Source organism: Panthera tigris, chromosome A2 (assembly GCF_018350195.1).
Source record: "Panthera tigris isolate Pti1 chromosome A2, P.tigris_Pti1_mat1.1, whole genome shotgun sequence".
Taxonomy (NCBI): Eukaryota; Metazoa; Chordata; class Mammalia; order Carnivora; family Felidae; genus Panthera; species Panthera tigris.
The window spans coordinates 23,265,273-23,288,156 of record NC_056661.1 but is presented as its reverse complement, the minus strand read 5'-3'; the positions used below and the strand labels follow the sequence as shown (position 1 = coordinate 23,288,156).

At 39.4% G+C, this 22,884-nt stretch overlaps 1 protein-coding gene across 1 annotated transcript in view; it reads right to left on the bottom strand.

The window, feature by feature from the left end:
* Positions 1 to 22,884, bottom strand: part of CACNA2D3 (calcium voltage-gated channel auxiliary subunit alpha2delta 3) — an 858,555-nt gene that overhangs the window by 32,603 nt on the left and 803,068 nt on the right. Inside the window, exon 34 of the mRNA XM_042979174.1 lies at positions 18,498 to 18,609. Within this exon, the coding sequence (XP_042835108.1) occupies positions 18,498 to 18,609 (112 nt within the window). The remainder of the gene's footprint in view (positions 1 to 18,497; positions 18,610 to 22,884) is intronic.

Genomic DNA, 22,884 nt, shown 5'->3' with positions numbered 1-22,884 from the left:
GCCAAATGGTTTAATCAAAGTGCCCACAGGTCGGGCCCCCTGAAAAACAGCCTGTCGAATTTTACTTTAAAAAAAATTTTAGGGGTGCCTGGGTGGCTCAGTCGGTTGAGCATCCGACTACGGCTCAGGTCATGATCTCGTGGTCTGTGAGTTCGAGCCCCACGTCCGGCTCTGTGCTGACAGCTCAGAGCCTGGAGTCTGCTTCGGATTCTGTGGCTCCCTCTCTCTCTGCCCCTCCCCCGCTCATGCTCTGTCTCTTTCTCTCTCTGTCAAAAATAAATAAAACATTTAAAAAAATTAAAAAAAATTTTAGACCACTGTTCAGAAAACACTTGATGAAATCGATGTTACATCTCCAGAGCAAAGTTAAGTGGAGAAGTCTAGCTAATGTGCATTGAAGATCTCTCTCCCCAGTCAGCTCCATCACTGGGGCTAACATAGTTCAACCTCTATCCTAGCCCATGAATTACAAGATGGTTACCTGCATTCACTGCTTCCCCTAATGTAGAGATGTGGAAGGAGAGCATTTTTAGATTGATCCTAGATACCCTGACCATCCATCTTTCTTTCCTGGCATGCAATTTGCAAGCCTAGAAAACAAGGTTGCATATTATTTGTTTTGCCTCCTTTCTTAAAAACCAATTCAGTTTTCCAAGCTTGATAGGCATGCATTTGAAGGCTGTGCAGAGACACAAGAGGTGATGAATAGCCTAGTCAGGAAATGGCTGGAATCAATAGCATTAGCATAATTTATTTGAGAGACGGACTGTAGGCTAAATAAGCATTCTGGACCACAGAGGCCAGCTCAGAGAACTGTGTGAATTTATACACCTGAGCACTTTATCCTGTTTTCATCAAGGCTCATTAATCTCAACAATTTTTCATGTTGCTTTAATTTTCCTGATTGGTTGTACTTACAGCCATGCTCACACATTCACAAAGTGTTTCTGAAGCTCATTTTTCTGTGACCCCCCCTCCACCAGCCTGTGTAACGTCATTTCAGTGTTGCTTATTAAGTTGAAATAATTAACTTGGCACCCCACTAGAAGTTGATACTTTTTGTTAAAAGTGGCCTTAAAAAAATCATCTAAGGAGGTTTATAAATGATTACTAACAAAAGTATTAACTGTGTAAACCTGTCTATCACTACTGTACTTTCTGTTTTTCTTATGTCTTAGGCTAAATTGCAAACAGGCTTCTCCTCTATCACCTTATAAGAAATAAAAGCTTAAACCAAATTAAGTTTCCACCCTCAGCTGGCACCACATCTTCCCGGAGCCGGTGTTTTGGAAAGTAACTTCTCTCTATTATCTATTCTTTATAAAAGTTACATCATATCCCTGAAAATAAGCAACAGAAAAAGGAATCAAAAGAAAAATAAACATTTATATATCTGTAGCATGAAAACTAACTGTCATCAAGATTTATCTTCACAAAGAATGGTTCCGGACTCTTTTACTTCTAGGAATTGATACTAAAAGTATCATTACATGGATACATGGAGTTTTAAGAGTAAAGACATTCATTTGTGATGTCATTGCTTATACAACAAATATTATGAACAGCCTAAATGGGGCTGGTTAAGGAAACTAGTAAACCTACACACCGTGTCGTTATTTTAAGAATTTATGTTGCAGATTTATTTCAGGGCAATAACATATGCTCATGATGTTTCAAATTTTAAAAAAGCACGTTATAAAATAATATTTATAATATTGTGCCATTTTTGAAAAACAAAATAAAACAAAAATAATTTACAGAAAACATGAATGAAAGCAAACACAGCAAACGTCTATCAGTGGTTTTGTTTCTGGAGGATGAGACTACAGGTAATTCTCTACCATTTCCATAAGGCCATGTATGACTTTGTAATGACAAAATCATTATGATGAGCTCTGTTTTTCACATGATACTTGGGCTAAAAAATAGTTAATATTGTTATTCTATAAGTTCAATATAAAAGTTGAATATCTTAAAAGAAGAGAATACCAACAGACTAATAAGAGGAAAAGAGAAGTAAGGGCATAATTAGAGAACCCACAGAGGGAGAAATGTAAGTGGCTTTAAAACATAGAAAATATATTCGGCCTCAGTCATTAAAAGCAGAGTTAAGATAACAATGATATTCCATTTTTCATCTCCCAGATTGGCAAAGGACACAACATTTTGGTAATGCGCTATGCCGGTAAGAGTATAACTAACGTAAATCCTTTATGAGGATTTAGGAATGCAAATTGGCTTCACATCACCACAGTGCATTTCTGCAGGGTATATCAAAATCACAAATATGCATACACTTTGACCCATCAATTCTTCTCATCATTTACCATACAAATAAATTACATAGTGCATAAAAACATTCCTTTTTACTCTGCTTCAAGTAGCCAATGTTTGGGGTCTAATTTGGGTTAAATGAAAATATCCCTCCCAATGGAATCTCAGGTAACCCCCCCCTTTTTTAATAGAAAGACAAATCTATGTAATGATGTAAAGATAGTTTCAGATATATCAGGTGGAAAAAAAGTGAAGTATAGTATGTATACTATGTTCTCATTCCTGTAAAAAAAAATGAGTGGTATTAAAAAATGTGTGCTTTTATTTGCATAAGACATCCTTGGACGGGTGCACTAGGACCTAGAAACAATGGCTGTCCTCTAGACAGGATTCAGGGGTAATGGGTGGTGGGAGATTTCATTCTCACTGCATATCCTTACACTATTTGAATTATTGACTATATTTGTATATCATACTTTGTATAATCGCTTATTTATGTGTTTAGTTAATAGTTATTTTAAAAGTTACCAGCTATGGGGGAGATCCAATTCTCACTGCATATCCTCATATACTATTTGAATTACTTACTATATTTGTATATCATATTTTATTTATGCATTCAGTTAGTTAATAGTTATTTAAAAAATTATTAGCTATTGGGGTGCCTGGGTTGGTCAGTCGGTTGAGCTTCCAACTTCAGCTCAGGTCATGATCTCGCAGTTCGTGAGTTCGAGCCCCGCAATGGGCTCTGTGTGGACAGCTCAGAGCCTGGAGCCTGCTTCAGATTCTGTGTCTCCCTCTCTCTGCCCCTTCCCGGCTCATGCTCTGTCTCTCTCTCTCAAAAAAATGAATAAACGTTAAAAAAATTATAAAAAATTATCAGCTATGGAGAAGAAGCAATGTGACAGAGAAAAATTCTTAATAGGCTGTCGCCTGTGCTTTGCATCTGGAATCAGCTGCTTTTTCCCTGTGGGACATTAGGCAAGCACCTTCCCTTCTCTGGACCATCCTCTCTTTTCCTAAGGAGAATCATAAAGTTCTCTTTTCGCTCTGGGTATTCTGAGCTTTTAGTTGTTTCCAAAACACACACATATTTGTTTTCAAATATCATACAAAATAACAGGTGTCTCAGCTACTGGAATTACAAACACACCCTGTCCTCTGTTGCTCACTTACAAGGCTCTTGGGAAACTCTATCTCAATCAACACTTTTCTGAATACTATTTTATATGCAAAGCTGTATTTTAAGTGCTAAGAATACAGGAATTAACATGACATGCCCCATCTATATTGAATTCAGTAGAAGACTGAGCCATTGAATACCAACTAAATGCCAGGGGCTGGATGAAGCTTTTTAAAAATAACTGTACCTTGTAATAGTCATATCAACCCAGCCCCCCTGTAGACACTATTAGCATCGTCATCTTTCAGATGAACAGATGGCAACTAAGATGGGTAATTCACTCACAGGCAAAGGTCGCCCAGTTAGGAAGTCATGGGATTAAGAATTCAAACCCAGGTTTGCATGACGACACCAAAGCCTGAACTACTTTTTACCACTGTTCCAGCCTATTTCACCTGATTTGGTGTGTGAGGAAGACAAAGAAACACATGCTTAAACAGCAATGCACTAGGCACTGCAAGAAACCCTCCAAGTAGGTCAGATGGAGAAGTGCACGAAACTGATATTCAGGAAGTATATGGCTCTTGTCAAATTGGATGTTTGTAATTTCTTCCCATAGATCAAATGAATTGGTAGAATTGTCAGTTTCCCAAATAAACCTTCATGGTGAGATGAACTCGGTCTGACATAGGTGACTTGGTACTATGATGGAGAGGCTTTTTCCTGGATGCCAGAGGAATTCTCTATCAGGCTTCAGTGTCAGGAAGATGCTGATCTAACCCAAATCTAGAATTTAGCAGCTCTGTAACACTGGTCAAGGGCTTAACTCCTCTGAGCCTCAGGTTCCTACTTGGCAAAATGCAGAAGAAATGAACAAATGGGAAGAACAATATACATGGAAATAGAGATGAAGCCCTTAGCAAAAAGTAGACATTCAATAAACAGAAATCATGTATAAATTCTCATGCAGGCTGGGAGGTACTCAAATAATGCAGGACTGCAGGGGCAACCTACTTCAACAGAAATGGAATCATTCCTGAAATATATAATTTGTTTTCTAAAAGTCAGTAGCAGAGAGTTTTGTTTGAGAAGCATCTGCTATAAAGATTCTAGCCTGAGAATTTCTCCCACATCACTCTGACTGATCACTTACACCTCTAGTTATGTGGACCATGGGTGATTCTGATCCTCATCTTATAACCTCTCCACCCATTTTTCTTCCCAATGCGCAAAGAACCTTGGTCATTAACCAGTGGCTGATGTGTTTGTTAAGGATCTTGGGCTATATCTTCCTAGGCATGAAAGGTGGTACTGAGGTTAATGCTTGCCTCCACCCTAGGTTGCCAAGGGGTTTTCCTGTCAAAATCATAAGCAATCCTAAAAAGGTGGAAGTGGAGGTCACCTGAAAGAGAGAGAGAGAGAGAGAGAGAGAGAGAGAGAAATGCCAAGTCTCGAAGAAAAGCTGATCATTAAAAAATGAATTCCCTTCTTGAGTATACAAAATGTCCTGTGAAAAAGTGGTTCGTGTCTAGAAATTTTATGTCTATATTCAATATGCTGCATTTCAAGCAGCATTTCTGCTTTGATCCTTTGAGCTCCTTTAATACATCAGATGGGTTTTTAATACCCATAGGAATATATAAACTCTTTCCAAGCTAAACAAATGGAGGGCAAGCTGGAGAGTTAATAAACACACATCTATAGGGTTTTGGCAACTTGCTAAGCCACTTCAGGTGCAGCACCGGGCAGCCCAAGGGAGGAACACAGACTGCTCTTTGAGGTGGGGATGGTGGGCGTCACAGCACAAACAGCCATTGGGATGGAGACAATGCACCGCAGAAATGCAGCTCGAAAACGTCAATGGTGTGGACACAGCTCTGCACTCCTCCATTCCCCATGCAAATAAACATTCTAAAAATACTCCTTGGCTATGCTGGTCTCCTACCCTCCGGCATGGAAGAGGAAAGCCTCACTGTGTTGTGAGCCCAGCCAAACTTACATATGCTCCCACCCCGCTTTCCCACACATTAAGAAATGCACAAATGGGAAATTGTGAGACTCATTCATGTCAGGTAGAGACCTGCCTACTCATTACAGACATGCGCCCCTCTCATTTTGCATCACGGACTAGGGAGGGAAAACAGTAATTTACAACATTTCCTGTACTAAAACCTCTCCAAATACTGATTATCAAAGGGCAAGTAAAGATAGCAACATCTACACAACCACCATTCTATCTGGAACCTCAAAGTTGTAATCGTCCTTGTGTTTGCAATAGGGCACCTTTCTTCCTTTGAGCATCTGAGAAAGAATCCGTGAAGTCCGGTCTCCACTAAAGTACCTCATTGAGTTGAGATCCAGAAGAACTGGTAGGAAATTCAACCAGAGGTTTTAATCCCAATTATTCTAATGCCTCCGGGACATATTTTCATCTTCCGGCACTATTTCAATAATTCAAAATACAGCTCCCACGATAAGCATTTACCTCCCTTTCCCCTTTTTTAAAGTTTAAAGCCAGCATGTTTTTAGCAACCACACACACACAGCACTAACTAGGTTGTTGACTGTAAGAGCCAGTATTGAATTATTCAAACCTGGCACCATACCCGTAATATGAAAAGAAGGCGGCCCTTTATTAAGGGTAAGGGAGGAGTGGCACATTCTCAACATTAGATGACCAAGGGTTGAGAAGCTTCTAGATTGCATATTCATGTTTTAAATCTTTTGTGTTGGAAAGGAATTGCTTTTAGGATCCAGAAGTTATTCCTACCACCTTTCTGAGCTGTAGAACAGGAAGCAAGAACCTAGCAAGGAGGAGGTGGCTGGCTTTCCTCCACCACAGCTGGGGTGTGACACTGTAAAATTCAAAGGGACACAGCTCTGTATATTACCAGCCAACATGGCAAGGTGTAAGTGAGTAAATGACACCAAGGGAAAATTTGGAGAAAAAAAAATGCACCACTCTCAATCTCCAAAGGGAAGAATTTGACCTTTGGTGTTAATCTCATTGTAGAATGGAAAGTTGTCTTGTTTAGAAGTGAACTAAGCCCGTTGGAAAGGGCCAATGATTATTTCATGGGAAATTGAATCACATTTATTTACACATTTTAAACAAGATTGAGTACAGTAGTTTGGCAAGAATCTATAGAGCAGGAGATACAAAAATATTTCAACAAATTAGTGTATGCTTGCAAATTAAGTGGTTAAAACTGTTACATTTTAACGCCTACAAATTACATTATTCATGACACTAATGTACTCCCACTGGCAAAGTCTGTGTCCAATTTGTGTAATGAAGTATCTGATCACTATTGAATATGTGTAGTCCTTAATTTCCAAAAATCTTTTTTTTTTTTTTTTTTTTTTTACGAACCAAGAGCTCAAGTAGATCCAAGAAGTGGCAAAAATCCAAGATCCACTTTATCTAGGACAGTCTCATTGGAGCAAAAACCTCACCAACTACTTTTCCTGATTGAAACTATTAGTTTTACCTTCCAGGCTAAGAAATCTGGAAGAAGAGCCTGACTGGAGTTCTGTGGTTTTCCTACATCCCTGTCAACACAGATGGGTTTGTGGATTGTGCTCCATAAAAATATCTCCCATTTATGCAGCATTTACTCTGTGCTGGGCACTGTGCTAACTATGAGGGTTATACTTTTTTTTTTTTTTAACCCACACAGAGATCCTATGAGGCAGGTCCTTGAGGAGATGAGCAGAGCCCAGAACATTTAAATAACTGATTAAAATCTTTGCATGATTAAGTGTGATAGCCCAGACTGTAGTCCAGCCCCAGAGCCCAGTCTCTTAGCCTTGACTCAGGAAGGCACCGTGTCCCCATTGTGCAACGGATCCATTTTACAGGTCGTTTCCAGAAGGCCCACTGGTAAGAACACCTGCAGGGCATTCGCTGGGAACAGTCTGAAGACTTGCGGTAAAACGCCCACCCAGTGTGAGACCCCAACAGGAAATTGGAGAAGTTTGCAGGAAAATGGAATCCCTGAACGATGGTTCTCTGAACTGGAGCCCACGAAACATGTCAACGCAGCTTCGAGACCAATTACTTTCTTTCAGTTTAGCGGACAAATGAAAGGCTCATGGGGAGAAGTGATGAGAGAAGGAAAAGTGTAGCCACAGCTTTCGGGGCTTCCAAGAAGATGAGCAAAGCTTGCGTTCTGATCCCAAAGTGAAACTGATGGCAACATAATTTTTATGAAAAGCGATGAGTGATACGACCCCCCCCCCAAAAAAAAAGGACATCCGCACACATTTATACACACACACACACACACACACACACACACACACACACCCCCAACAAAAAAATCTAATTTGCCTTAAAAAATGAATATCTTGCCAGCATTGTAACGTGACAAGGTTTTTAAAGCTCAGGCATTGTATGCATTACACATGTTCCCCTTTACTCTTGATTAATTATTTTTCTTAACAGGCTAGAAGTAGTTAATTTAGCCATTGATTTTCATTCCAAGTGGATCCCCGTCTCAGCAAAGGCTGGGAGGGTATCAAGAAGGAGAGAAACGTATCGGAAAATAGTAAAACATTACATTCTCTTTAGATCCCCAATTTCGTTCAACTTGTTGACAGTCACAAATGCCCAGAAAATATGGGCTGAGTTGTTTTCGATTGCTGTTTGAATAACAGATTAATTTAATAATCAGTGGGATATTGAATGACGAAAATTATTGGTTAACGCAGCCAAACCACCAACCCTAATGACATTCTTATGTAAATTCTTATTTTCTTTTAGGCTCCTGCATTCTTAATAAACCCTATATTTTTGAAAATCCTTTTTTAAACATTGCATACTGTCCTTCTGTTATACTATAGCTGTCTATGGCATTGACGGCTAGATGTCCACTTCCAGAGTTGCCAATTTGAAGGTTTCTATGTAGAGCAACTGAGTCACCTCTTGATGTATTTTCCATATAAAACCATCGAGTGATTCTGGAAACAGGCACAAAAACAGAGTTAGGAGCAGTCGGTCTTCAAAGATTACCGGAGACCAGAAAGACTTGGACGATACGGCCAGAACCACCTGACATGGTTTCCTGAGTTCTAGCAACATGTTTAAGCAGCAAGGACATCTGATTGCTTCTAAGAGATGGGCAGATTGTTGGTGACAGTCCACAGCAACATGCAGCATGAGGCATGTTCCCGTGGGAAGCGCACAGTTCCCTGGGATCGCTACTCTATGGTTTGCCATTGCTTGTGGAGGAAAGTAATCGCTGCCTTGAGAAGGGTTTGTAATGGACACAGTTTTGTATGTTCCATTGCGGGAGGCGAGATGTTTTTCTTTGAAAAAGATCTTAGTGCGTAATTTCTGAAATGCTATAATTTTCACCAAACTCTGTTTCCAACTCACTCCTGGCCAAAGGCTGCAGAATTGTGTTATTTTTGAATGTCACTGCCCCTGACCTGAAGTTACCTACAAAGTTGGTCAAGAATTAGTAATTGTCTTAGAGAACCAGTCCTGTAGAATCTCACTCTTTCCAGGCAGAGGTTGACAAATTTCTACAGGAATTAAATGTAAAGCAGACGTGTGAATTCAGCTTCCTGGTTGACAGCAAACATGTAGGCCATTGTCCTGAAATATCTACCAGCTGTCACCAAGGGAAAAATGACAAAATAACATTATTTTTCTCCTTAACATATTTCACTCCAAGAAGACGAAGATAATTTAAAATGTAAATTGTTATCTTCATATATACTTTGAGAAATACTCAGATATATCTTCTAACAAATTTCCTTTCATAAGATGGGGAAAGGAAAGAGGGAAAGGGATATGCAAAAGATAATAAAAGACTCGGTCCTTCAAGAGCATCTGAGACTATTGTCATGAGCCTGTTTTGTATGATATGAGAGTTATAGGATGATTTTTGGATTAGAAAAAAAAATAGTCACAGATTGGTTTCTCACTCAACTAGTTACCCCAGCTGATCTGTCGATTTCTAACCCTTAAAAAGAGGAGGAGATGGAGGAGGGGATACAAATGGGTTTTTTGCTCTATCAGGACCAGAGTCGGTATGGGTGTGTGTGCTGTGCAGGGGAATGGTGGGCAGCATGGTCCTTCTGAATCATGACTTCCTGCCCAAAGAGATCACCACTGCCACTCTTACTGCTGGCATTTTTCCCATCCCTCCTCACCTTCAGCTCTCTGTTCCAGCTTCCCTGAACTTCTAACAATCTGTGAACAGACTACAATTCCTCTTATCTACACATGGCTCTTCCCTCTGCCTGGATGTTCTTACCTACTGACTCCTTTGTATCCCGGTGGTCTGACAATAAATGCCACTGCTTCTAAGGAAGCCTGTCTTGACCACCCCAAGCCTCCCTTCTGTGCTTCCATGCAACATATACTCGATAATCCTGGCCCTAAGCATGGAGTGTTGACATTGCCTAGTTACCCATCTGTAAACTCCATGAGGGCAGGAATTGTGTGTGCCTCATTTGCTTCTGGTCCCCAACAATGTGGCCCAGTATCTAGGACAGAACCAACAATAAAGAAATGCACGCTGAAGTCCTGGGCTATATATTTTTTCCCCTAAGGCCTTATTTTGTTCTCTAAGCTGATTCCTTAGAAACTCCCCTCAAGGTCACTAATCCGTCAGCCCTCCTATCTTATGAACTGATTGCCATCTCCCAAGTTAGACGTGAGAAACAAGTAAAAGCAATCACTGACATTAGAACTCAAGACAGTGGCTGTCATATGGTAAAAAGGAGGCTGCACCCAGCAGGGGCAGGAAGGGGTCCTCCAAGGGGCTTGCAATGTTCATTCACTTCTCAGCCTGAGTGCTGTTTAAGTTAATTAATCTGGTTTGTACACTTTTCTGTATGTGCTACACATCAATAAAAAGTTTAATAAAAAAGAAAGGGAAAGCACAAGTCCCCATTCTGGTCCCTCAGAGAGAGAGAGAGAGACAGACAGAGAGAGAGAGAGAGAGAGAGAGATCTTTCTTAAGCAGGCTTCATGCCCAGCATAGAGCCCAAGACAGCGCTTGAACTCACCACCCTGGATCAAGACCTGAGCCAAAACCAAGAGTCAGATGCTTAACAGACTGAGCCGCCCAGGTGCCCCTACTTTAATCTTAATCAAACGGCATTTGTATTTTTGGCTTTTAATTACAAGTCAATAAGGAAAAACATTGCTTGCCTTAGCAATCATCTATCTTGGTTCTATTTGTTTTCTCATTTAGAATGGAAATGAGAAACCTAAGTTAGTGCACTAAATCTGATTGCCTATCATGCACTAAGAGATGCTGGCCGCCAACTGAATCTGGAGTTAACAACTACTAAGAATATAATATCCCTCTGGTCAAAAAGGTTTGTAGTCATTATAAAGTCAGTGGAGTCTACTTCACAGAGCCACAGTGCCATGACTTGTCAATAATCCTTACTTAAGTCATACATGAACTTTGGCCATCAGAGGTATATATATGTTGTACCTTTTTCTACAGGAGTTCTACAGTAGTGAAGTGATGTTAGACTATAAAAAGGAAACCCCACATTTTAACAGAATAGCTAACGGGGATTAAAATCTTTGCATACAGTTAGTATAGCATTATGCTAGTATTAAATGTGGCCGTTTATTGAGAACTTACTCTGTCCCAGGCACCATGCTAAATTTACAACATAAATTTTCTCACTTAATTCTTTAAAAAAATGTTTTTGTAATGTTTATTCTTTCTTGAGAGACAGAGACAGAGCGTGAGTAGGGAAGGAGCAGACAGAGAGGGAGACACAGAATCGGAAACAGGGTCCAGGCTCAGAGCTGTCAGCACAGAGCCCGACGCAGGGCTTGAACTCACTGACTGTGAGATCATGACCTGAGCCGAAGTCAGATGCTCAAATTACTAAGTCACCAAGGTGCCTCTTCTCACTTAATTCTTATAAGGCTATGATATGCTTACTATTACTATCCCCCAAATTACCCAGGAAGAAGCTGAGTTTCAGAGAGTTTAGGTTTTTGCTCAAGGTCACACAGCTAGTGATTACGGGAGTTAGGACTCACACTCTGAGCTCCCTGATTGCACAGCTCCTGTGCTAAACTGCTATACGTCCAGGGTTTCTTGTGGAGGCTCCAGAAAGTCCTCAGTCCGAACAGTGAACTGGAACATGGTGGATTAAGCCAATATGGAAGCCATTCTCTTTTAAACACAGAGACATGCTGTATGAAACAGTTAAACAATACAAGCATGTTTAAATACAAAAGAATTTACAAGACAAGATACCAAAGGCCAACTTGTACATTTATAACTAAGTATAAAAAAGCAGATAATCTGGTGCTTCTGGGGTCTGAACAGGAAAAACAATATTAGCATGAGAAATCAAACTTTAAGCCGAAACTACATGCTGCCTAGGAAAAATATTTACCGTAATTATATGATGCAGAAACTCCTAAACACAAAAACTTACGTAACGAGAATTCACAGGCAGTCAATACTAACAGAATGCGTGATTAAAGTCCAACTGTAAATCTACTGTGAAGGGAGACTCGAGCTCTATTCTGTTCCCACAAAAATAATAATTAATAGTGAAAATCAGTCCATGGTCAAAGATGACAGAATACATGAACAAATTATCTACCAGGAAAGAAAGAAGACACAAGCGACAAGGAAATTGGTGCCCTGCCCCCAACACCAAGTTTAAAGTGCAAAAACAAACTTAAAAAGTCTATAATTAGGTACAGAAAATTCAAGAATAAGACTCTTACGTCTTATTAAAAATACACAGATATTTTAAAGTTCACTTTCTTGGGGCGCCTGGGTGGCGCAGTCGGTTAAGCGTCCGACTTCAGCCAGGTCACGATCTCGCGGTCCATGAGTTCGAGCCCCGCGTCAGGCTCTGGGCTGACGGCTGACGGCTGACGGCTGACGGCTGACGGCTGACGGCTGGGAGCCTGGAGCCTGTTTCCGATTCTGTGTCTCCCTCTCTCTCTGCCCCTCCCCCGTTCATGCTCTGTCTCTCTCTGTCCCAAAAATAAAATAAAAAACGTTGAAAAAAAAATTTTAAAAAATAAATAAAATAAAGTTCACTTTCTTAGCGACTTTAAAGCATGTGAGAATACACAGATTTTTAAAAGAAACAAATAAAACATGGAGAAATAAGGAGAAAGACATCCACATCAAAAACTCAATGGACTCTAAGCGGTGGACTAGGCACAATCAGAAGGAAATCAGTGAACTGAAGTTTAAGGAAATTACTCAGAATAAAGTACTCAAGCACACAAAAGTAAATTTCTGTCTAGACACATGATGGTGAAACTTCGGAATATCAAAGAGAAGCCCTTTAAAAGCCCTCTGAGGGGGGAAACACCAGAACACCTATAGAGGTGCAAAGCTAACACTCAGGACACAATGGAACAGTATCTTTAAAATATTTCAATTTAGATAGCATGGAGTTAAATGATCACTGCAGAATATAGAGCACATAAAGCATTTCAGACAAAGAATGAGATAATTTACCACTCCTAGATCATTCCTGGAAAGAATTTCTAAAGTACTGTAAAACAAGAAGCATGGTTTTTAAAAAATAGGGAGTAAACAAATTGGCAAACATCTCATTTACTACAGGCAATAATAACAACATATTTGGTCGGTTAAAAACACAACATAGTTAAAATGTTAGGAAATATCACAAGAAAGAGATGGGAGTTAATCCAAGTTAGAGATTTAAGAGTTTGTTCTGGAGGAGGGAAGAGACCCTGAAATATGTACCAAGGTTATGGATAAATATCACAAGAAAAGAGTGTGTAACTTACACGCCAGTAAGGGAAAAATGGAATAGAGAAAACTCAATAGATCCAAATAAAGGCGAAAGAAGAAAGAGAGAGAAAGAAAAAAGAAAGAAAGATAAAGAAAGGAAGGAAGAGGAAGAAAGGAGGGAAGAGGAAGAAAGGAAGGAAGGAAGGAATAAAGACAAAGAAAGACGAAGGAAGAAAGAAAAGAAAAGAAAGAAAGAAAGAAAGAAAATGCATGGGGATAGAAAGCCTATAAAATGATGGTAGAAATAAATTCAAACTTAGCAGGAAGTATAATAAATCATAATATTAAATTTCCAATAGTAGAGATAATAAAAATGCCAAATCCAGCTCTATTCTATTTATAAGACAACATCCTAATGCAAAATGACAAAAAAGAAAGAAAGAAAGAAAGAAAGAAAGAAAGAAAGAAAGAAAGAAAGGGGGGTGGGAAAGAAGGAAGGGAAGTTGCAAATGGAGGGAAGGGAGAAAACATCCCTAGGAAATATTACCAAACAAAGAAACACTGTACTTGTGCTATCAGCAAACAAAATAGACATTACTTTCCCATAGAGTGGGTGATCACATACTGATCATAGCAATGATTTACCAGTCTTGAACAGGGATGTCCATGATAATAGCCTCCAAATATAAAAAGCAAAGTAAAATGAATGACATGAAGGAGAGTAAAAATCCATAAGCCTGGGGAGAGCCTGATATCTAAAACAGAACAACAACAGTTTTGAAGCACAGTTAACACACTTGACCCAATGGATCTATATTAATCCCTGTCCTGAGCTATCAGAGAATGAAACTTGCTTTCAAAAACACGAGGACAAGTGCTAGAAATCAAAGCAAGTCTCTGCACAGACTGAAAACCATGTGTTATACAGACTGCAATGTCATTTAATCAGAGATCAATAAAAAAAAAGATAGTTTCAAAACCCATATATTAGGAAATCTTAAAACACTATTTAAAAATTTACAGATCAAAAATATGGTAAATATTAGAAAATTATCCCAGCTGAATAATGAAAGCCCTATATAAATTGAAATGCAGAGAGAAATTATACATATATATATATATATATATATATATATATATATATATATATTTATTATATGTATATGAATGGAGCTGCAAAAGCTACACATCAAACACAATATGATAGAAAATAAAAAACAGAATAAATCCCCAAAACACAGAAGGATAATAATACAGATAAAAAGCAAATAAATGAAATAGAAAGTCAAAGAAACAATAGAGAAAATCTAACAAGCTAGATGATAGTTCTTTGAAAAGAGAAAAAAAACAAACATCTCTATTAGTAAGAAGAGGGAGGGAGCAAAGGAAGGAAGAAATGATGGCAGGAGGGAGTTAGGGAGGGAGGGAGAGAGACAGAGGGAGAGGGTGGAAGAAAGAGAGAGGAAGAGGGAGATAGAAAGGGAAGGAGAGGGAGGGAGAGTGAAAGAGAAAGAGGGAGAGGGAGGGAGGTGGATGGAGGGGAAAGGAGGGGAAAAGAAAAGGAGGGGGGAAGGAGGGGGTGTTGAGAAGAGGAGCTGTGGGGGGGTATAAGAGAGAAGAGAAGGGAAGGGAGAGAGATTGATTTAAAAGAGGGCAAAATCACAAATACGGCAGCATTTTTAATCAAAAAAGAACACTATTAACAAATGCATGCAATAAACGTGAAGAGCGGTATGAAATAGGCAATTTTCTAAGAAATATAATTACCAAAATTGTTTCAAGAAGAAACAGAAATTCCAAAGAGATAGCTAAGCACTGAAGAAACTAATTCAGTAGTTGAGAATTTACTCACACAGAAAAGCAATCAAAAAACCTATCAGTCATTCATAGTTTTATGGGTAAATTTTACCAAACCTAAAAGAAGCAGATAATTTAATCTTACACAAAATGTTTAAGATCCGAGTAATTTTGTGACAATAAAATGACCTTAATAGCAAAGCCTAATGACAGTATATGAAAGGAAAAGTATAACCCAATCTTCTTTTTGAGCACAGATGCAAAAGATTAATATGACATGAACAAATGGACCTAGCAAGATAGTTTTTGTTTTTGCTTTTTTGTAATCATGACCATGAAAGACCACCCTGGGAAAGAAAGCATGTTTTCACACTAGATAAGCCATCTACCATTGAAGATACTACAGGGGTGCCTGGGTGGCTCAGCTGGTTAAGCATCAGACTTTTGACTTCTGCTCAGGTCATGATTTCACCATCGTGAGATTGAGCCCCATGTTGGGGTCTACCTGGAATTCTCTCTCTCCCTTTCTTTCTTTCCCTGCTTCACTCATGCTCTCTTTCTCAAAATAAATGAATAAACATAAAAACGATATTTATAGTATATACGATATATTTCACAGTTTAATTTTTTAAAACATTTTTATTATTGTAACTCAACATCTTAAAATTATTTTAGTAATGGATGTAGAAAAATGTTTTGATAAAATTAATATCCATTCTTTTTTTTTAAATTTATTTATTTTTGAGAGAGAGAGAAACAGAGTATGAGCAGGGGATGTGAAGAGAGAGAGGTAGACACAGAATCTGAAGTAGGCTCTAGGCTCTGAGCTGTCAGCACAGAGCCTGATGCGGGGCTCGAACCCACAGACCATGAGATCATGACCTGAGCCGAAGTCAGATGCTTAATCGACTGTGCCACCCAGGTGCCCCAACCTCCATTAAAGTTCCAAACAATAGCAATGAGAGCAACAAACACCCCTGAAGAGGTTTTCTTTAACTTAATAAATGGTTAACTACCAAAAATCTAAAGCAATTCAGGAAATGGATAACTGTTATGGTTGCATAACATTGCAAACATATTTAATGCTCTTGGACTGTGCACTTAAAAACAGTTACAATGGGGGTGCCTGGCTGGCTCAGTCAGGGGAGCATGGGACTCTTCATCTTAGGCTGGTGAGTTCAATCCCCACATGGCTACAGAGATCACTTAACAAACAAAGAAACTTAAAAAGAAAATCACCATCAAAATCTCTTTAACAGTTACAATGGTAAGTTTAATAGTATTAATATTTTACTACAATCTAGAAAACCCAATAGCATACCATATGATATTACTTACATGTGGAATCCAACCAAAAAAATAAATCAACAAAACAAAATAAAACTCATAGATGAAGAGAACAGATTGGTGGTTGCCAGAGGGAAAGGGGGTGGAGGGGGATGAAATGGGTGCAGGGAATTGAGAAGTATGAACTTTCAGCACTAAAATAAGTAAGTCATGAGAATGTAATGTACATCATGGGGAATACAATCAATGACATTGTATTAACTTTGTAAGGTGACATATGGGGGCTAGCTTTATTGTGGTGACTATTTCATAATGTTTACACATGCTGAATTGCTAGGTAGTACACCTGAAACTAATATGATATTGTGAGTTATACCTCAATAAAAAAAGAAAACAAAACATAGCAAACATCATAGTTAACACGGAATTATTAGAAGAAATTCCTTTTAATTTTTTTAATGTTTAGTTTTATTTTTGACAGAGAGACAGAGCATGAGCAGGGGAGGGGCAGAGAGAGAGGGAGACACAGAATCCGAAGCAGGCTCCAGGCTCTGAGCTGTCAGCACAGAGCCCAACGCGGGGCTCGAACTCACACTGCAAGATCATGACCTGAGCTGAAGTTGGACGCTCAACCGACTGAGCCACCCAGGTGCCCCAAGAAGAAATTCCTTTAATTGAGGAACAAGATACAGTTGTCTACTTTCACTGCTTCTAGTCAACAATCCTAGTTACTTCTAGGCAACAAAACAGTAAGTATGGAGGTTAGAAAGGAACATTTTCACAAATGATGTTAGTGTGTATGAAAAAAAAGTCCAAGAGAAGCCACACACAAACTATTAAATCTAAAAGAGCATTTAGCAAATGGATACAAGATATTCAACATACAGAAATCAGTGATGTTCTCATATTCTAGCAATTACCAATTAGAAAAGGTAGTTTTAAATGTATGCCATTTCTGCTGGAAGGGAAAACTATAAGCTTTCAAATTATAAATCTAACATAAAATTGTAAAACTGTATTAGAAGACCTGTAACTAAGGAGACATACTTAGTTTATAAATGAAAAGTTCCAAGATTATAAAAGATAGCAATTATCTTCAAATTAATCTATAACTTACAGCAATTTTAATCAAAATCATAGCATAATTCATAGAAATTAACAAGCTGATTACAAAATTAATATGAAAGAGTAAAGAGACAAGAATAGCCAAGACAACTTAGAAGACTATATGGAAAAGGTATTTGCTCTCTTAAATATCAAGTCATACTATAAGCTATAATAATTAAAGAGATACGGTGTTGGCATCATTACTGACAAATCATAAAACCTAGAAACAGATCTGTGTAGAACTAATCCTATGACACAGGTGCCATAATAAATCAATTAGAAAAAAAAAAAAAAAGACCATTCAGTAAGTAGTGCCTCAACGGGGCAACTATATTGAAAAAGATGAAATTAGACACTGCCTTATGCCACACACACAAATAAATTCCAGAGGGATTCAAGTCCTAACTGTGAAAATCAACACCTTGAAGTGTTCAGAATAAAAATACATGAGAACACCATTATGATAGGAGGGCAGTGACTAATTTCTTAAGGCACAAAACACACAGATCATAGAACAGAAGAATAAATTAGACATGAAAATAAAAGTAAAAGAAAATGTCTATGCATCTAAAGACATTATAAAAAGTGAAGAGTCAGATGAAGGAAAAGGAAAACACACATATAAAGCATACAACTGCAAAGAAATCGTATCCAAAACATATGACACCCAAATCAGTAAGAAAAGATTCACCACCCAATAGACAACTGCCAACAGGAATGAAGGGGTAAGAAACTCAGATGATCAATAAAACCATTAAAAAAGGCCCAAACTCAGTAGCAGTCAGGGAAATGCCTAGTAAGCTACCAAATTTCATTCCCCATACATCAGATTCTGGTGAATCCTGAAGATTTCGTGCCTTCAGGAAAGACATCTAAGGATCTTTTTCCAATAGATAGCCGAAACGGACAAATGTCAACCGGGAAAACACCATCAGGACTTTTTCCAACCAATGACAAACCTGACTAAAAATCGTATATATTCTAGGATGCATTCGCAAGCACTCTGAATGCTTCCCAGATTCTAAATGATCTAACAAAGCCAAATGATGTTTCCTCCAAGCTGGTGGAAACGCTTCCTCACACAAGAGGGCAGCCATGTTTCCATCTCTCGCTGTGATCCTGACCACGCCATTCACACTGGCCCATCTGGGAGAGCTCTACACTGAGCAGAAAGGAGGCGGGAGGCTTACTTAGAGCAGTCTTCACAAGCAATGTTCCCTGAGGTTTCCTTGATGGTGCGCTCAGAGACAAACGCTGGATACTCTGTATCACAAGGTTCCAGGGTCTGCTTCAATTTCTGGGCTGCAGGGATAGGGGGAAAAAGAAAAAGATGAAGAACACAGGCACAGGCTTTATTGTGACTGGCAGCCTACAGTAACTCAGAACACAGTTCCGCTCCTGCTACGCTGTGATTTTTCTAGGCACAGCATAATGCATTATTTTCTAATTAGTCAAGTGATTTCATCTGCCAAGCAACTCTATAAGCTGTAATTCCTCAAGCAGTGTGTTGGCTTCATCCACTATCATTTATGCATCACTAGAATACTTTCTGGGACAACATCAGTCAACGGGTCTCTGCCTTCAGACGTACTTGAACTTAGCAACAACACATATGTATATCTGAATAAATGTATAAAATACAAGTTACACCATATTATTCAGGGTGAGACAAAGGTCATGATGCAATTGTGTGGTTTTATTACAGAAACAAAATTGAAACATGGAATAGTAAAATACGTAATGTCTTTGAACCACAGCCATGAACCTAATCCTACTATTATGAAGTTCCTTGTCCAGTAATATAGCACTAGATAAGCCTGGTACATAGATGAGCACACAGTAGGCACTTGGTAAAGTCTCTGTGGTTGGTAAAATAATAAACAAGTTATGTCCAGTGGGCACGTTCCAAAACCTCTTTAAGTTTCCTTTTTTTTTTTTCAATGTGCAAATTGGGGATAATATAGTTTCTCTATCAGTGAGTGATGTGAGAAGTACATGAAACAATATATGTTGAGTACTTAGTACAGTACCTGGAACATAATGGGTGCTGAGTATCAGTGAATAATAATAAATAGTAACAACAGTAATAGAAATAAGAATAACACTAGCATTCTAGTGAAGCCATTGTAACATTAAAATGATAAGGATGCTAGATACTAGAACACAGCAGTTAAGGTGAAGACTCTGAAGTCAGAGGAGTTTGGCGTACAAATGCCTGCTCCAATGCTCCCAGCTAATCCTCCGTATTCTCATCTATAAAATGGAAATGCTGATAGTACAGGTTCTTGTCACTCATTAACATCTTACCAGTAGAATGCTCCAATAACCAATAGTTTGGAAACGAAAAGTTTCCAATAACCAAGCTTTGTGCAAAGTTTTTGGCTGATGTCTATACAGAAATATAAACACATATTTATAAATATCTAGAATATATAATTTATGTTTTCAACTCCAAAACTCAATAAGATTTTAACAAAATGATGTGTTGACAAAGTCTCAAGTTGTATTCCAACGACGGTTGGATGTCAGAAGCACGGGAACATGTTTTGTGGAGTGTCTATGTGGAGGCAGCTGGCACTAAGCAAGGCATCAAAGGATTACTAAATGCTAAATGAGCATTTGGTAACCACTAGCTATTTGTTGGGTGACCAGGAAGCCATATTCCAGGCATGTATATCCTAACGTGATTCTTTTTCTCATATAGACTTTTCACTGAGCTTTAATTATTTTGAGGAAATTGACTGGGGGCTTGGGGTTGAAGCATAATGCGTTGTAATTTTTCTTTTTTCTTTTTCTTTAATTTTTTTAAATGTTTATTTATTTTTGAGAGAGACGGGCAGAGAGGCAGAGCGCGAGCAGGGGAGGGGCAGAGAGAGAGGGAGACACAGAATCTGAACCAGGCTCCAGGTTCTGAGTCGTCAGCACAGAGCCTGACACGGGGCTCGAATTCACGGACTGTGAGATCATGACCTGAGCCAAAGTCGGACACTTAACCGACTAAGCCACCCAGGCACCCCGTAATTTTTCTCATCTAAAACAAAACGAAGTAGATTAAATCAGCTTGTTTATGTAAAACATGTAATTTCTAGAAACTGGTCACTGATATGAAGACAAAATGCCCATATAACTCACTGAGTTGTTCTGAGTAATAAACCGACTAAAGCAGGTACAGCTCTCAACCGAGGGATACATGCACACACTTCCACAAATATGCACGCGCATATACACACACACAGCCTTCACGAAATGCTGGCTGCTAGAGAGTGTTCCTATCTACATACCAGGAGTTGGACTAATTACATAGTAACTAAGGGCACAAATCAGGGGTCGTGAATCTTGCCACTGCTGTGTGACATCAGGTGAGTTTAATCTCTATACCTTAGCGTTCTCATCTGTAAAATGGGAATAAGAACACCAACCTCATGTGGTTGTTTGGGGATCAGATGAATTAATACATGGGAAGTGGCTGGCACAAGGTGAGGCCTATTTAAGTGAACATGCTGACTGCCACAGGACAGCATGTTATTAGATGGAATCCTCAGAAACTGATGGCCTTTTTGAACCACTGCTTTTTGGTTAGAAAGGGCCGATGGCTACCTTCCCGATGTCTGGCTCCACTGCCAGTACAGCACTGGCGAGTGTCATGCTCCCAAAGGCGTAGGTCCGTCCCCTGTGCCCTGCGGTGCTAGCTGATAGCAAGTGTCATCACGTGCTTGCTGGATAAATGAGTAATTCTCCTAAATGGTGCTTTTCAGGCAATCAGACAAAGGAGATGTAAGCGTCTCATGACAAACTGCCTGCCTTCAGGCGGTAAGGCAAGGTCAGTTTAGGTGGCCAGTGCCCAACAGCAACAGCACAGAGAGGCACCTGGTGGGAACGCCATCCACTTCCCAGTTCTCTTTCGGTGCCTCTGATTTCCTCAGGGGGAACATCTTTGATGGTAGGGAGGTTTCCCCACCCTCCTCTCATTTTCATTTTCTTTCATTTGCTCTCCCCTGCCCCCCCCCCCTTTTTTTTTTTTTTTTTTTTACCTAGGAAGGCCACACATAAAGCACAGAGATACGGCTACACTTTCCTGACGCTTTTTATTTTCACGATTCTTATGTTTACAATTGATTCCTTTGTATAGCAAATGATAGTGACTTTTGATTTGGGGAAACTTCCTTTTAATGCTTAAATTGTTTGAATTTCAAAAGGTAAGGCCATTAAAACGAAAGAAAGTAAAAAAAAGAAAACAGCACAGATGATAAGAGGCGACAGCACCCATATGCAGGTGGCATACAGTCACTGAATGACGGTAACGGCCACGTTTATTAAGAAAGTGCTCCATGCCAGATGCTGTTCTGCTTTACATGTTTTAATCTATTTAACAGTAAAACATGACAAAAAAAAATAAACTATAAGGTAGGAACAATTGCTTTCTCTGATTAGTGAAAGGAAGAGAGAATTGCATAAATCGCCCCAATTCATCCAGTGAGTGTGTGAGTGGGTGAGCCAAAATTTGAACTTGGGCTGTCTGCCTCCAGCACACATATATTTAACTGCTCTGTGAAGTTTGGCCAATGAAAGAAAGGAAGAAGGTCTGTGGGGCGGGCTGAGATGGGCAGCACACATGATTTAACTAAGCCCAATAATTGCACCATCTCTAATTGTAATTGTCTGGGCCCAGTTACAATGGAATGAGTCCAGCGCTCTCAATGGTGAGGCTCATTTGGCTCTGATCCTTCCTGGAGATGAAATTCTTGTTCCCTTGACAATTGTAGGGCACCCATACTGATGTGGCCACAAACTGTTGAATCCATGTGCAACACAACTACAGACTCGCTGGAAGTTGCTTGATGTGCTTTTGGGAAACGTGTGAATGATCATATAAAACCATGGCCATATTTAATCTAAATAAGATGGTTTACTACGAAGACCTTCCTTTGCCTGGAGTGTTATGGACACCACATATATTTGCCAGTCACTACCATTTATCTATGGAATTTCGAACCAATAGCTAAGGCTGCCAGTAATCTAACGGGCGCTGTTTTAGCCATTAGGCATTTAAAACTCATTAGCTTACAAAGGCAAAGGTAGAAGCAGTCATGAAGCTCAGCTAGACTGATTCCTTATTTTGCAGAAAACCGGGGTTCAGAGAGCAGACATAGCTTGCCTTGAGCCTCACCAGAAAGTGACTCACCATGACCATCATTTACTTAAACACCGCCAGCAATGGGCCACCTGGGTGGCTCAGTTAAGCGTCTGACTTCAGCTCAGGTCATGATCTCAAGGTTCGTGAGTTTGAGCCCCGCGTAGGGCTCTGTGCTGACACCTCGGAGCCTGGAGCTTGCTTCAGATTCTGTGTTTCCCTCTCTCTCTGTTCCTCCCCTGTTTGTACTCTCTCTCTCTCTCTCTATCTCTCTCAAAAACAAATAAACATTAAAAAAATAAAAAAAAATCACCAGCAGCACGTTCACAGCCAATACTCAGTAAGCACTTGCTACACCCCAAACACCGTGCTGGGCCCCTCGTGTGGAATTGGTCCTCACCACCAATGCGGAAGGTCTGGGGCTCTCCTGTTCTACAAAATGAAGA